Source organism: Micromys minutus, assembly GCF_963924665.1.
Source record: "Micromys minutus genome assembly, chromosome: 7".
NCBI classification, from domain to species: domain Eukaryota; kingdom Metazoa; phylum Chordata; class Mammalia; order Rodentia; family Muridae; genus Micromys; species Micromys minutus.
Window position 1 is genome coordinate 9,044,096 of NC_137976.1, and position 17,392 is coordinate 9,061,487.

The 17,392-nt window shown below is 40.2% G+C and overlaps 1 protein-coding gene across 2 annotated transcripts in view; it reads left to right on the forward strand.

Moving 5' to 3' along the window:
• Positions 1 to 14,554, forward strand: part of LTN1 (listerin E3 ubiquitin protein ligase 1) — a 55,345-nt gene extending 40,791 nt beyond the window's left edge. For both annotated transcript variants that reach the window (XM_080919016.1, XM_080919017.1), the window contains exons 26-30: positions 6,668 to 6,839; positions 8,209 to 8,429; positions 9,034 to 9,228; positions 11,427 to 11,594; positions 12,317 to 14,554. In XM_080919016.1, the coding sequence (XP_080775142.1) occupies positions 6,668 to 6,839; positions 8,209 to 8,429; positions 9,034 to 9,228; positions 11,427 to 11,594; positions 12,317 to 12,379 (819 nt within the window). In that variant the 3' untranslated portion in view covers positions 12,380 to 14,554. The remainder of the gene's footprint in view (positions 1 to 6,667; positions 6,840 to 8,208; positions 8,430 to 9,033; positions 9,229 to 11,426; positions 11,595 to 12,316) is intronic.
• The last annotated feature ends 2,838 nt before the right edge of the window (positions 14,555 to 17,392 follow it).

Below are 17,392 nucleotides of genomic sequence, written 5' to 3' on the forward strand. Positions count from 1 at the left end.
GTAAATTTAGAGTTTGGCGTGTATGAAATTTGTCATCTTAAAGTCATCATATTTGTTATTATCAGGAAAATAGACATTCATGGTGGTTTTGATTCTGAAGATAGGAGGCAGGAACCTGAAGTGATTGTACAGAAACTTTTAAAAAACTTAAATACAAGGTCTCATTATATAGCTGTGGCTTGGAACTCACAAGATTTGCCTCTGTCTTGTAAATGCGGGGATTAAAGGCTACCACAGTGCCCAGCAACAGCAGGATTTTTTTAATTGAAAATCACTTTTTTATATAATATATTCTGATTACAGCCTTACCTCCCCTTCTGCTCCCAGTTCTTCTTCCCTTCCCTTCCCACCCAGTTTCACACTCTTTCTGTCTCTTCTTAGAAACCAAATAGCCATCTAAGAACAATAGTCATAGAAAATGCACAAGAAACATACACATACATTCACACACTCACTAATTCCATAATATATACAAAGGACCTGTAAGGCAGAAAAAAACAAACAACAGAATGACTTAACATAATGAGAGAGAGAAAAAAAAACCCAACCAACCAATAAAACAAACAAAAAGCCCTGTACTGCTATCCTGGGACCTACCCCTAAGAGTAGTTTGTTTCCCCTTGGGACTTCCTTGGAGAAAATGAAGTTTTCATTTGCAAGTAGTTCTTGATTGGAGATGGCTTCTGGGTTAGGATAGGTGTGTGGGCCTACTCCTGTCAGCTCTAAGACCCAACTGGTGCAAACCTGTGCAGGTCCCGTGCATGAGCGCGTTTTGTTATTGAGCCTGAAATATGAAAGGAGATATAAACAAACCAGAATGTCACTTATTAGCTGTATTCTGAAACGGACTGAGACAGTTTTAAAAACTGTAATGGTTTCAAATCATGGAATGGCTGAACTCAAGAAACCCTTAGCAAACTGCATTGAATTGGAAACAGTTCTGTGTGTGTTTTTTCCTTGTGTTAGAAACACATGGGTTTGTTTGGTTAGTTGGTTGTTTTGTTTTGTTTTTTTCTCAAGACTGGCTTTCTCTTGTAGCCTTGGCTGTCCCTCTGTAGACCAGGCTGGCTGGAACTCAGAGATCCACCTGCCTCTGCCTCCCAAGTGCTGGGACTAAAGGTGTCCACTACTACTGTCTGGCAGAAATATATATTGCATTAAAGCATGACAGTTATATAGGGTGTCATGCAGTATTCTATTCCAGCACGTGTTTCTGTCTCTACTGAGACCTCTGTCTTACATATTGTGACATTCATCTGTGTGAACCTCACGTTTTAGATTAGTTCCAGTAAGGAAGTTGTGGTCATCCTCAGCTTAGTACTCATACACACTGTGGATCTTACCAGTCACTTCCCAGTGTCTCCCCTCCCCCACACCTTCTCTAGATCCATCTGCCTAAGTTGCCTAGGCTGGTTCCCTATGTAGCCAGGCTTGAGTTTGTGTGGCCCACCATCAGTTTCTTCCTCATAAACCCCCAAGTGGGATTTTCTGGGTCATAGTCATGTTTTCCCCTAAGGATATGGTTGATAAACTCTCTTTTCCATCTAATGTTTTTTTGAAAATTTATAGGCAATATATTTTAATAATATTCTTTCTGCTCCCTCAACTCCTTACCACCCCATCCTACACACTAATAAGACAAGATTGGAGTACTGTCTGTACATTGTCCAATCTCTGGTTAATTACCATTTACTACTACAAGGGAGAATCCTCTCTGATGGGGATAGAGGGATACACTGATCTATTGGTATAGCAATATGTCATTATGCCATTAGGAGTCATTTTATTGTTACATTTCTTTAGAAGAATAAATGTGTGTTTTCCCCTGGGCCTGCCCAGGTTCCAGTTTCAGGTTCTTGGCCACTTTGGCAATGTCAGGAATGGGTTCTAAGGGAATTGACCTTAAAACTAACCAACCAAATAAAACCCCAAAAGACCCTAAAGTTTGATTATTCCCATAAAATTTGTGTTACCATTGCACCAGTATGTCAGATAGGCAGGTGGCTCTTATAGGTCCTCCACTAGTATGCAAAGTTAGCTTCCAGTACCAGGAACACTATTCAGTGGGAATGAAGCTTCTAGTTGGCCACTAGCTCCATTTCTCCATGTTTGATGATATAAGTTGTATCTTCAACTGTAGAGCCATACCATCAGGCTGTGAATGGTGACCAATAGCCTTGGAAATAGCTCATGGTGTTTGTTGGGAGGTGTATTGTGGGACCCCTTTAGCCAATGACTCAAGAAATGTGGGACCCCTTTAGGCAATGACTCAAGAAATGTAACCCATTCCTGGCACAGGAGGCTTTACTTAGTAGTACACAGTGTTTGTTTGCGACATTGTCTTTTCATATTCTAAACACAAGTTTCAGGAGTCTTCTATAGTCGTAGTTTTCCATATGGCTTTTTAAAGGGCTTGGCCTTTAGTGTTATTTTTTTCTCTATGTTCATTTCTTTATACTTCTCTCCCATCCTTCTCCCTATATAACCCTGCTATTCTAGTCTTGCCGTATCTCTACATAATACTATATTCTATTTCCCCTTCCTTAGGAGAGTCTCTCTCCTCTCTGGTCTCTTGTTAACTTCCTAGCCTCTGTGGCTATTTCTATTGAAACACATATGTCTGAAGCTTAAAAGGTAACATCATGAGTTACCTCAGGATGATTGCTTTTGTCTCCATCTGTTTACATGTTGGCTTCAGAATTTTACTTTTTTTTTTTTTTAACAGCCATATAACATTCCATTGTGTAAATGTACCAGTGTTTTCTTTATGCATCTATCAGTTGATGGACATCTAGGCTGTTTTCTTTTTCTTTTCTTTTTCTTTATTTTTTTTTTAGGTCAACAGATCAACATTTATTATCTGTATCATTAATGCCTTTATAAAACAACTAATAGATATTTATCCTGTGCGTAAAAGACAAGAAATTATTTACTACAAGAACCATATTATTTCACTAGTGTCCAACTGAATTATTTAAACATTATTAAATATTCAATTAATGATTTCATCTCTTCCAGGCTAACTTACATGGTTAAACTTTCTTCCTGAGTAATGGTGAGGGAGCTGTTGATGGTAGAGTTCCAAGTTTGTTTCTATTATACTGGAAACGTTTGCTGTATCTTCATAAAATTTACCATTTTGATTTTAAACAGTTGTTAGAAGATAAACGTATCAAAAAAATTCAAACTTCTGAATGGATTCACCATGCTTCTCTATTTCAATTACCCCACAAATTCTTTTAGGAAATAAATATATAATTTTGGACCCATTTTTTAAAATTTTTCTTGTCACTTTTGTTTTATTGGAATTTTTTTGCATTTACATTTCAGATGTTATCCCTTTCCCACAGGCACCCCCCCCCCCCCCCATTGCCTCCATGAAGGTACTCACTCTCCCAACCATCCTTTCCAACCTCAGCACCTTGGCGTTCCATCTAGGCTGTTTTCAGTTTCTGGTTATTATGAATAGAGCAAATGAACATGGATGAGCAAGTATTTCTGTAATAACATATGGGTATATATGGGTATATTCCAGCTAACCAGTAAGGTAGCTAGATCTTGTAGTAGGTCAATTTTCCGCTTTTTGAGAAACCTGCACACTGATTTTTGTAGAGATTTTTACAAGCTTGCACTCCCACCAGCAGTGAATAAAGTGTTCCCCTTCCCTGTATCCTTGCAAGAATCTGTTGTTGTTTTATTGATGTTAGCCATTATAACTGTGGGTAAAAGGAATGTCAAAGTCGTTTTTTATTTGCATTTCCCCTAATAACTAAGGATGTTGAAAGTTCCTTTAAGTGTTTCTCAGCCATTTGTGTTTCATCTTTTGAGAAATATCTGTTTAGTTCCATTCTCCATTTTAATTTGGGTTATTGTTTCTTGATGTCCTTGTTTTCAGTTCTTTGTACAGTCTAGATACTAACCCTCTATCAGAGGTTATCATGGTAATTGGTAAAGATTTTTTTTTCCTATTCTGTGGGCTGTTGCTTTGCTTTAATGATGGTGTTATTGGTGGTACAGAAGCTTTTTAGCCTCGTGAAGTTGCATTTATAAGTTGATGATCTTAGTGCCTGAGGTACTGGTGTATTGTTCAGAAAGTCCTTTCTTGTTTCAAGACCTTCTTGCTGTTCCATCAGGCTAAGCGGATCTGGTCCTTGATCCATGTGGGGTTGAGTTTTCATTCTACATGCAAATACTAGGTTTGACCAAGATTATGTGTTGAAGATGCCGACTTCTTTTCAGGATATAGGTATCTATAGGTGTGTGAAGTTCTGGATATTCTGTTCTATTCAGCTGACTGACATGATTTCCGTGTGTGTGTGTGTGTGTGTGTGTGTGTGTGTGTGTGTGTGTGTGTGTGTGTGTGTGGCCTGTGCATGCCAATACCATGCTGTTTCTATTACTACAGTTCTGTACTATAGCTTGAAATCTGAGAGGGTGATACTTCTCTCAGTTCTTTTATTATTTGGGATTGCTTTAGCTCTCCTGAGTTTTTTGTCTATGTTGGGACTTTGATGGGGGATCGCGTTGAATCTGTAGATTGCTTTTGATAAGATGGCTATCTTCACATTATTAATTCTACTGATACATGATCCAGTGTTTTAAAAATGTTTATTTCATTTTAAAATACGTATGTATTTATATGTTTGTCTGGGTATGAGCTTGTGAGTATGGATACCTTTGGAAGCTAAAAGAGGGTATAAGATGTCACATCCTTTGTAGCTGGAGTTACAGTGATTGTGAACTGTTCAGTAATCTAAAAGAGCAGCAAGTAGGCTTGCCTGATGAGCCCTCTTTCCAGCCCTCTCTACAACTTTTCTTTTAAATGTCTCACTGTGTAGACCAGACTGACTTGGAACTTATCTAGCCCCATACTGGTTTTCAATGTGTGGCAGTATTTCTGCTTGCCTTTCCAAATGCTGGAGTTATAGACATGTGCCGCTACCACATACAAACATACCTGCAGAGATGTAATTACGATTATTCTAATTTGTGAAGGATTTACTTAATTTTTAATTCAGTATACATTTGGTGGTAGAGTTGAGTGCCCATGAAGTCAGAGCCTCTGCAACTAGAGTTACATGCAGTCAGGAGCTCCCTGACATAGGTGCTGGGAATTGAACTGAGGTTCTCTGAAAGAACAGAACAACTCCTAATATTTCTCTGTCCTTTTGTTTATATTTTAAGACAGTTTCATGTAACCAAGTCTGACCTCAAATTCACCAGGTAGTCTTGGATGTCCTTGAACTTCTGATTCCTTTGCCTATAGCTCTCCAGTACTGAGATGGTAGATATATATGAATATACTCAGTTTTATGCAGTGTGGATTGAACCATGGACACCACATAAAGGGAATGAACTTAAGAGCTAGGCTTGTATGACAAGCACCCTTATTCAGGGAGCCATCTTACAGACTTCTCTTATTTACTTTTATTCATTTAGTATTTGAAAATATTTGTAGAAATCAGGACACTTTACAAAAGCAGCTAACGGTTTGTGTCCATAGTGTGCCATTCAATTTGTACTTATCTGATTGTTTTCAGTAGAGGAACTTTACACAAATCATGTGGCTTGATCCTTTAGGAGGCCGTTGATGCCTGTGCTGGTGTGTTGGTGATGTAGAGGTTGAGTCTCTAGATTTCTCCATCGCAAAGGTGTTTTATCAGTATGTCTTCAGAGTCAGCTCCAAATCCTACAGCTTCTGCTTGAGGTGTGTTACATTGAAGGGAATCATTGTGGAACTGTTGCAGCAACCAAAGCAGTAAAACTGTGGGAAGCACAGGCTGTGCTGTTGAGAGACGAGTCGTTACGACACACGAATATCGCAGAGTTCTGGGAGCTTACTCACACGGTGCACAGTCTCTTCATCTTAAGGGAGCTAGAAATCCAGTTTTATTTAGAATTTTCTGACTGGTGGTGAAACACTTATGATGACATTTCGTGTCACTCATTCCTGTGTTCTGTTCTGAAAGAATGCTATATTTGATACAGAGTAAAGCTAACCTTGAAAACGAGATTAGTTTTACTCAGGAATTTGCAAGATTAAGACTGGTGTGGAAGGAATGTGTGGGAGGGTATGAGTTAGTCATCAGTGGGGAATGGCAACTAGATATTCTTGGCTCACATACAGCTGCAGACCAGTGTTGGCTGTATTGACGGAGAGTTGATTTGAGAGATATTAGAAGTACGTATCAAACACCGAGGAGGGACACTGCTGGCTTATGAGGAAAGGTGCAGGGCCATGTCATGGAGCAGGTTCACAAAATAAGATGTGCATCTTGTTTCTAGGAGTGCTCCCATAATGACGTGCACACAGGCACTCTCTGTCTCTCTTCCAACAGTGTTGGAGATGAGCTTACTGTCTCAGTGCATGTTAGTGCTGACCTACACCACTGACTTCTTCTGTATAATTCCAGGAGATTCAATATACTGTATTCCAGGAGATCCATTATACTGACTATACTGTATTCCAGGAGATCCATTACACTGTATTCCAGGAGATCCATTACACTGTATTCCAGGAGATCCATTACACTGTATTCCAGGAGATCCATTACACTGTATTCCAGGAGATGCATTATACTGTAGCATTGTGTGATCTTCATAGGTTCATTTGTTCTTTGTCTTGGTTTAGTTGATTTTTACTAATCCATCCTTTGCTTTCCACCAGCTTCGTGCTCTGTATTCCATGTACCTTCGGAAGACAAAGAGTCTGAACAAATTACTCTATCATCTGTTCAGACTTATGCCAGAAAACCCTACTTATGGAGAGACAGCTATCGAGGTATCAAATAAAGACCCCAAGACCTTCTTCACCGAGGAGCTGCAACTGAGTATTAGAGGTCAGTGAGTTACAAGAATGCTTCCTCCTTAAGGACTTTGCTCAGATCCAGTTGTACTACACTTCCTGGAGCTATGGAGGAAAGTCCCAAATGGAAGTCTCAGCTAGGATCGTGCCAAAATGCAAGATTTACACATTTATCTAACAGGACAAATAGCTGGACCTTAGAGAGATAAGAATTTCATTAAGTTTTGAAGCTTAGTGTTCTATATGAATCTTTTCTATTTTAATTTTTGCTCTATGGCCCTTGCTGGCCTGGGACTCTATGTAAACCGTGATGGCCTGACTCCCAAAGGTCTGTTTTCCTCTTCTGGGGTTAAGAGCATGTGCCACCACACCCAGCTGTCTATATTCAGTTGAGGAAACAAAAATTAAAGTGGAGTTTATGTTCTTCACCTGGAAACTCGAGTGTTAGTTAAGACAGAAATGCAGTGCATCTGTCTATATGAACTGTATCTGTGAAGAGCTAAAGATCCTTGACTTGAGGATGCTGCATGTGGTGTGAAGATTGGACTCTTATGTGGATGAGTGTTTTGCCTCAGTGCATTAGCACTGTGTTTTCCCAGAGAGGCCAGAAGACAGTGTCTGCTCCTGAGAACTCGAATTATAGACAGCTGTGAGTGGCCGTGTGGGTGCTGGGACTCTAGGTTCTTTACAAGAGCAACAAATGTTCCTAACTACTGGGCTAGCTCTCCAGGTTCTGGATGCTTTTTCTAGGACGCTTCAGTCCAGCAACTTAGTGATCTTTGAGGACAGTAAAGGAAGCAATTTACTTTTATAATTAAAACAAAAAACAAAGGTGGGCTGGAGAGGTGGCTCAGTGGTTAAGAGCACCGACTGCTCTTCCAGAGGTCCTGAGTTCAATTCCCAGCAACCACATGGTGGCTCACAACCATCTGTAATGTGATTCAGTGCCTTCTTCTGGTGTGTCTGAAAACAGCTACAGTGTACTCATATACATAAAATAAATAAATATTAAAAATATTTAAAACAACAAGAACAGAACCCAAAAGAACCTTAAATGTTTCTTTAAAAAAAAAAAATACTGTCCCATTTCATTTAAATGTTTTTTTTTTTTTTTTAAATACTTGTCCCATTTTATTTGTGGTCTTTTGTGTGAAACATAGGATATTCTTTCCAGACTTTTCTGTATCAGAGGGATTTTTTTATTCCTACCTCTTGTCTTTGCTGTGGATCAGTTTAAGTGTGTGGGAGGATGCTAATCCTCTTGGAGTTGGGGCCTTTCTCCGTGTTATGAGGTACCACAGTATTGTTGAGTAATGCCAGTGGCTTTCTAAGGAATATTCTGTTAGTCTGCTGTTCTAGGGAGAAGTACATGATCAGTAACTTGGAATTTGTTTTTTCCTCAGAAACAGCAACTCTTCCGTATCATATCCCACACCTGGCATGTTCGGTCTATCACATGACTTTAAAGGACTTGCCAGCCATGGTGAGGCTGTGGTGGAACAGCAGTGAGAAGCGTGTCTTCAATATTGTAGATAGGTTTACAAGCAAGTATGTCAGCAATGTTCTTTCTTTTCAAGAAATATCTTCTGTACAAACAAGCACACAGCTATTCAATGGCATGACGGTTAGTATTGTCTTGGCCTTTTCTAGATAAATGAATACCGGTTATCGTTTTGATTGCTTATTTTATCACAAGTTGTAACCTTTCATTCAAAATTGACAGAAAATTATCTACCTCATTTTCTGACTCCTTTGTTAAAGACACAGTAGACATCCTGCTGACACTTAATACTCATTTGACTGTTCAACAGTGATTTCCTGTGTTGAAGCCTGTTAGATACTTTCTATGCACAAACATGCCGTGTGAGGCAGACTGTAAATGTAATAAAGTCGCTCTAAAGCATGCTAAAGTCCTTTTTAAATCTTTGTTGAGACCCTGTCTTATAACCTTGGCTCACAAGAAACTCACTATGGAGACCAGTCTAGACATCTGCCTGCCTTTGCCTTCAGAGAGCTTGGACTGAAGGCGTGGTCCATCAGTCTGCCACACGCCAGGCCCTGTGTCAGTTAAATGACGTGTGTGCCTATTCTCCTCTGTAGTCTTCAGCTGATAGCTGATCTATCAAAGTGTTTGATGTTTGGATACTAATAATAGGAAGTTATTTGACAAAGAATAAAAATACCTTTTTTTTTTTTTTTTTTTTGTATTGTATACCATTGTGTTGTAGGTTAAGGCGCGAGCTACTACTCGAGAAGTGATGGCTACTTACACCATCGAAGACATTGTCATTGAACTTATAATACAGCTGCCTTCCAATTACCCCCTGGGTTCAATAACGGTGGAAAGTGGGAAAAGGATCGGGGTGGCTGTGCAGCAGTGGCGCAACTGGATGCTGCAGCTGAGCACGTACCTCACCCACCAGGTATGTGTCTGCGGGGACCATGCGGAGACTAAAGATTCCAGGGTAAAGCTTTAACCCCCGACACTCGGGAGGCAGAGGCAGGGGGATCTCTGAGCTCAAGTCCAGGATAGCCAGAGCCACACAGAGAAACCCTCTCATGGGAAAAAACCGAAACAAACCCAAAACCCAACCAACCAAATAAACAAAACAAACAAAAAATTCTTGGATAAACACAAATGTGTTTCTAAATGACCTGAGCTGCCATCCCTGCTTTACTCCTCAGAGCTCTGCACTCCACTTTCTGCTGCTTGGCAGAGGTAGGCTTTATCCTGTTAACACTGCAGAAGATGTGGAGTAACACATGGTAGTAATTTTAAGGGACTCTCACGAGAGACTAGATTGATTGATCTTTAATTATAAATCTCCAGCTTTGTTTGTATGTTGTTAAGTATATACTTTAAGTATTTTACAATAAAAATTATTTTAAAGCAAATTTACATTCTATTATTGTAAATCAGATGATGTCATCACTGTCAGTTGAAAATGAGGAAAGCCGTTCAAAATGACTTTATTTTCTCAGAGAAGCTAAGAGCAAAACACTTATGTATTAGTTCAGAAAGCAGTGAATTATTTTCTATTTTTTTAAAAGAATACTTTTTTCAGTTTCCTACACATATACTCTGTATTTTGAACATACCCACTCTCAGCTTCCCTCTCAGCTCGTCTCCCGCCAACCTTCATCTGTTTCTGGTCATGGTCCCACTTCGCACTAGGTCTTGTTCTCTATGCCTGCGGTACTGTTGACTGACCTACCGTGTGCACGTTACCATAGCTATAGTGAGTTCCTAAGAGCACAAGTCATGTCATGTTCAGAAGAAGATTCCGCCATATCCTGAGTGCTCACCCTCTTCCAAGATGATTCCTAAGCTTTGAGTGGTTGGTTCAGATCCTCACTTAGGGATTCTGTCACAAGTCATTTATTCTCTCAGCATTTGACCAACTGTGAGTCTCTCTATATTACTGTCAACATGAGAAAGGACATCACTTATCTGTGGGTTTGAAACATAAATGTTTACAAGTTATAAACATGCTCGTCATTTAGCGAAATAAAAGTAATAGGGCCATGAGCTTCTGGCCAGGTTTACAGCAGCAGCAGGGCCGGCTCTCCTCTGTGACCGGGTTTACAGCAGCAGGGTTGACTCCCCTCTGTGACCAGGTTTACAGCAGCAGGGTTGACTCCCCTCTGTCACCAGGTTTACAGCAGCAGGGTTGGCTCCCCTCTGTCACCAGGTTTACAGCAGCAGCAGGGTTGACTCCCCTCTGACCAGGTTTACAGCAGCAGGGTTGGCTCTCCTCTTATGAAGCAGGCTACAGATCCAGTGAGAAAGCTGTGGCCACCGTCCTAGCTTTTTTGCCACCACTGTACCTGTGGGTACATCTTGCCTGGTAGAGTCCAGTGCTGGGTAAGACAGTTTCTCCCTCAGTGGCCTACACAGTATCTTCTAGCACTGAAGGCCTGGGTCAAGTGTTCAGGTCAGTTCTAGCTTGGTATCTCAGTGTTTGCACCCAGTGTTGTATCTTCTTACCTAGTTCTGGTAGCCATCCAGGGTCAATTGTAACAGCCTCGGTTGTTTAGGGGCCACTGGGACCTTGCTAACTAGCCATTTATGCATAAGATAGAATTACGTTTTTTAAAAAAATACTTTCTTTTTCCTTTTTTTTTTTTTTTTTTTTTTTATAAAGAGGATACAACGTTTGGGTAGAGGTAGGTCGGTAGAGACAGATCTGAGTAGAGACCAGGGAGGAATTGGTGGATCAAAATACATTATGTAAAATTCTCAGATTAATAAAAAGCCCAAATAAATAAATTTAAGTTAGCTTGCAAGATGTGGTTTTCTTTCTCTGAGTGTTTCTCATATTCCCTTAGATTTGCTTAGCTCACTTAGAAACTTCCTCTTCGCTTCTACAACTCTGTCTGACTCTTGCTTAAACCTTTAGCCCCCAGGATTTCTTGTAAAAATTGTCTTTAATGATAAAAGTAATTTTTCTTTCTAAAAATTCAGAGATAATTTAAAATAACATTTAAGGAAGTTAGGAGATAATATGACTAACCAGATACTCTTTTTCAGAATTAAAATTTAGCCTGAAATTATGATATTAAGTAAAAGTACCATTTGGAGACCTTTAATGTGTGGTGACTCTTTGCTTCTTACTAACAGAACGGGAGTATCATGGAAGGCTTAGCACTGTGGAAGAACAACGTAGACAAGCGGTTTGAGGGGGTTGAAGACTGTATGATCTGCTTCTCAGTTATCCATGGTTTCAACTATTCTCTTCCCAAAAAAGCCTGTAGAACATGCAAGAAAAAGTTCCACTCAGCTTGCTTGGTAAGGCAAAGAGAAATCTCTTAATAGTTTTTGGGATTTGTACATGTCATGTGTGATATTTATTTGAAAGATTGTGTTGGGCCAATAAGAAGAACTCAGCGGGTAAAGGAAAGGCACTTGCTGCCTAAGACTGGCAACCATGTAAAGGTAGGAGAGAACTAACCTGACAAAATTGTTCTTGTAACCTCATGACCCAGTTACCGTACATTCCTGTCATGCCAGCACACACAATTTAAGATTAAGTGTTTATAGGAGACTTTAAGAAATGACTTTTCAAAATCTATAAAAGATTATTAGTGATTTACTGAGATGGTTCGTCAAAGCACTTTAAGGAATGGCTACCCTCATATAGGGCTCTTAGCACTCAGTGATTGATGGTCTTGTATGATCTTGTCCAAGATGAGATGCTACAAGACTTGACTTGGACCTTCCAGCATCAGAGCCTTTTTATCTTTGTAAACACCATAGTGAAAGGATGCTGAGTGAGTTCATTTCTTCATATATCTTCCTCCTGCCGTAGTTTTATCATGAGCCTTAGCACACAGTTCTGTATCAAAGCATAGCCTCTAGAAAGAACATTTGATTGTGTTAATTTTTGAGACGTGAGGCAAAATTCTTAGTTTGTTCTTTTTTTCATTTTGCCCCACAGATTACCTTCGCTGTGTATATGTGAGATGAAAGCTTCCAACTTTACTTTAACATCAAAACCTTTTCTTTTTCAGTACAAATGGTTTACATCTAGCAACAAGTCCACGTGTCCACTCTGTCGGGAGACCTTCTTCTGAGGTTTTTCTCATTGGAAGTTGTCCCTGCGGTAGGTCAAGCCAGAGGGAATGGATTTGGCTCCATCTGAAGTACTGACATGAAGCCAGTGACCATGACAGAAATGCCTGTCAGTGTGATCCTCAAATCAGGCTCACCTCTCTGTAGACTGCTTTGTAAATCTTCGGAAACTTTTTTCTTTTACAAGAGAATATTACATATTTGAGAGAAAATATTTATATTAATGGCTTAATCTCTTTGTATATTTAAAATTAAAAATAAATATATCTCTTTGCAAACATGTTCTAAATTATAGAATTGAAATTTGTGAAAGCGTAAACTGTATTATAACTGATAGCACCACCAAGTTTATTGTTCTCTGTTGTAGAACAGTCCAAGAATACGGCAAATGGATTGAGAGCTGACTTATATCTGTAGGTAAAACTAAGACTTGTTTGTTAGTGATGACAAACAGTAGTCAAATTACACTGGTTTTCATAGCTTGTTTTAATGATAAAGTGACACGGAGCTATTTCCATCCTCATCCAGAGCTGTTTGAAGTGTACTCTGAAGTCTCACATGAAGAAGGAACTGAGTGAACTCTAAGGGGCTCTCTTGAGAATTGTGAAATTCATAACTTACATCCTTGACTCTAATCTTTTGCTTGTGAAAGAATTATTTCTATGTTAATGAGATTTAAATTGTAAATGTGTTGGTTGAATCTGTTACTCAGTTTAGTGAGTCCACAAAATAGTGGGAATCTGAAGTAAGCAGTTACTTGATTATTTTGTGAAGTAAAATGGTAGTAGTCTTATCAAGAAAGGAGTAAACATTACTAACGTAAAATCATGTGGAGAAAACAATATTTAAAGTCTTACAGGAGATTGTAAATTTTGTAAGCAAAGCTTTCTGTCCTTTCTAGCCATAGTTTTATCAATCAGGAATTGGGAGAACTAATTATTTAAAACTATCAGGAATGAAGAATATAGTACTAAGTAAAATTAGTTTTGTTTTGAGACAGGATTTCACTATCTAGCTCTGGTCTGGTTTGGAACTCTCCCTGTAGTTCAGAGTAGCCTGGAACTCGAGATCTGCCTGTCTCTGTTTCCCAAGTGCTGGGGTTAAAGTGCACCATCAAGTCCGGTGAAATTATGTCTTAATGGATTGAAGTGTGTAAACACGTAAAAATCTGCCTTTGGTTACAGTACCCTTGCCTTTAAAAACTGTATTCACAGTATAAAGTGTGGAAGTTTGGACCAGTCTTCCATTCGTATCTAGTAGTTAGGATATCTAAAAGGTCGGTCATCATCTGTGTTTCAAATGTTTAATTAGAAGGGTGCAACTCGTGTCAAATAAAGTTGCTGCTTACCACCAACTAGTGAAAGTGACTTATTGAAATAGCGTGAAACTGGTTAGGATCACACAGAGTGTGAACTATGTGTGGGTTACAAGTGCAGTATCAGTTTGTCTGTCTTCTGTTTTTGTCTGTGTAGTATTTATCACCTTACAGTCTTGAGGTTCAGAGATAGAGTGAGGTGTAGATAGCAAGACTCTTCTACCTCTTAACCCCTTATAACACTCACTTACCTTTCTATGTCTGCCTCTGACACCATAGTCACAGGATCTCGTGATACCTCTGTGAAAATGACTCTTCCTTTTAAAGTGGTTTTACAATAAAATTTTGTTTATAACCTTCCCAGTATTGGTTCTTGACTTTTACCCAGAGCCCAAGTAGAGTAGTAGAATGTTGGCTATTTGCAGCACGAGGGCATTACATCAGTAGCTCCTCAAGCTCAGGACATCCTGAAACTTGCGTAGATAGTTGTCAGTTGACTCCTGTTGACAGTGCTAAGGAAAGCTCTTCAGAAGCAAGACCGAAACCCAGAACACCACAGTCAGGTTTTATTTAGCTTTGACAACTCTCATGGACAGGATACCAGTCCTGAAAAGTTTAGCATAAACGGAACTTAAATTGCCAGAGAATCAAAGCCCCATTACAAATTTACTTAAAATCTGAAACTAAATAGCAATTTCTAAAATTTATTTTTCTCACCTTCTAATATATGTATATGCATTTCTTGGCTTAAATAATATTAACACTTGATACATTATATGGTGTGAATAATTATTATACCATTTTAAGTTATAAACTTTCAAATATACAGAAAAGAGTAAAATAGTAATATTTTACTTGTACTCTTCCCATACTATTTTACCATATTTGCTTCTGATTCTTAAAGAAATAAAATTTTACTTTTTGTATTCTCTGGCCCATTCTCCTTCCTTCTCCAGAGCCAGCTACTGTTGTGAAGTCTGCACTCCTTTCTACTTGACAATTTATACCTTATGCTGTATGCTTGTATCCATAAATAACATGTAGCAGGTTTTTGCTTTAGAGAAATCTGAGGGTGCTATCCCATTTAGAGAAAGTTGAAGGTGTCATCTTTTACAACTTGTTTCTCCATTTAACTACCATTTAACATCATACCTAACCAGTCCTCCTCCTCATCCCTACCAGTCCTCTTCCTCATCCCTACCAGTCCTCCTCCTCATACCTACCAGTCCTCCTCATACCTACCATTCCTCCTCATCCCTACCAGTCCTCCTCCTCATAACTACCAGTCCTCCTTACCATACCTACCAGTCCACCTCATACCTACCAGTCCTCATCATACCTACCAGTCCTCCTCCTCCTATCTACCAGTCCTTTTCCTCATACCTATCAGTCCTCCTCATACCTACCAGTCCTCCTCCTCATACCTACCAGTCTTCCTCCTCATACCTACCAGTCCTCCTCATCTACCAGTTATCCTCCTCATACCTACCAGTCCTCCTCACCATACCTACCAGTCCTCCTCACCATGCCTACCAGTCCTCCTCACCATACCTACCAGTCCTCCTCACCATACCTACCAGTCCTCCTCACCATGCCTACCAGTCCTCCTCACCATACCTACCAGTCCTCCTCACCATACCTACCAGTCCTCATCACCATGCCTACCAGTCCTCCTCACCATACCTACCAGTCCTCCTCACCATGCCTACCAGTCCTCCTCACCATACCTACCAGTCCTCCTCACCATACCTACCAGTCCTCCTCACCATACCTACCAGTCCTCCTCACCATACCTACCGGTCCTCCTCCTCATACCTACCAGTCCTCCTCACCATACCTACCAGTCCTCCTCACCATACCTACCGGTCCTCCTCCTCATACCTACTGGTCCTCTTCCTCAGAGGGTGTGGTCCAGATTTGAGATGGGTCTTCCCACTTTAAATGATTTAATTACGAAAACCCCCTCACACATGTACCCATGCACTTGGGTTTAGTTAATTCCAGATGGAGCCAAGTTAACTAGAAAGAGTGGCCATCACACTTCTAAAGCCTTGTTCCTCTCAGGCAGTTCTTCACTCTTCCCAAATATTCCCTTACACTCTCCTAACCCAACTGTTCTTTATATCCTGCTCCAAACTAGGGGTAAAGAAATGTGTATCTGTGATGGAATCCTTCAGTCTTCATATATATAGAGCTGTTTTTCTATTTTGCAAATATTCCGTACAAAAGGTCTTATTCAGGAAGGGTGTTCCTCTGTCTCTGGTACTTTTTATTTACTGTGAACTTTAAGGAGGAGAGTCCTTTGAGTAATAGCAAGGAATCCTGTAATGTATGCCTTTGAAACCCAGATTCAGTAGGGTACTAAGAAACTGAAAGACATTGATACTATTTCTCACCACAGAATGCGCAGACGCATGCGCACACACACACACACACACACACACACACACACACACACGACCCTCCCCCCCACAAGACCGAGGCTTCTTGAGAGTTCCTACACACACATACACACACACACACACACACACATACACACACACACGACCCAGGCTTCTTTCTTGAGAGTTCCTATCCTCTTAACACTATGTGGTCAGTATGCACCTGGTTGCTGCAGTCCTGTAAGTTTCTTGACAGTGTGGTTTCCCCGTTGGAGCTTCTGTCGATGTTGCTTGTGAAAGCCAACAGGTTTTCACCTAATTGTCCACTCCCAGCTCTGGCACATTGGCAGCATTTTCGTAGGTCCCAGAGGCAAGACTATAGGTTGGAAACAAGTGTTCCTGAATCTCTCAGGTCTTACCCACAACCTGCTACTTCCATACTCACATGCAGGCCTTGTAAACTGTCTGGCGCTCTGGCCATGTGGTCTAGCAAACCCAGTGTTCATGTTTGAGGTTGTGGTGGCAGGTAAGGATTCCATACAGGGCATCTGCCAGGCCTTTTGGATTCTGGAGCAAGACCCTGCTAGTATCACAACTGTTCTTGCTTTAAATGACAGCCCTTGGCCTGATACTGTATCTTTGCAGATATGAATACAGAATATTAAGTTATCCTGACCCTGGTTAGCTCCATCATGATCTGGGAACTCTTATCAATTTTATTATATGAAAATTCCATACATGTACTCAGAGTATCTTGATCACATTCTCCCATCACCCTCCTCTTTTCTCCTTTGCAACTTCGTGCCCTAGTTTTTAAATTATATAGACAGAGTGGAGAGAGAGCTCAATGGCTAAAAGCACTGCTGAGAGGACCTGAAGCTGGTTTCCAACACTTGTGTGGCTCACAGCCACCTCCAGTTCTAGAGTATGTGACACCTACAAGCTTGTACTGGCCCACAGGTGGCATATATTCACACACCTTTCAACAGTCATGTCTGTATATATCGGGCGGTGCTGGGTGCAGGGTTATTATCCACTGAGGCATTGATAATGCACTAGTAATCAGCCCTAAAAATTATGTCAGAAAGGGAAGGTGGTCAGAATTCTTGCCAGTTAGCATCTAAGGTTACCTCCATAGGAGACTGGACTTTTTGGATGACATCACTAGCCTCTGGTGGGCCTTTGGGAACAAGTGGAGAAAAAAGGACCTTCCTGGTGGCAATCAGCAAGTCATGTTATATTATCTCTTAGACTGCAGTTAAAGAGTTTTTATCATATTGGTTACGATAATCTGCTGGCATTCTAGTGTTAGCACTGAG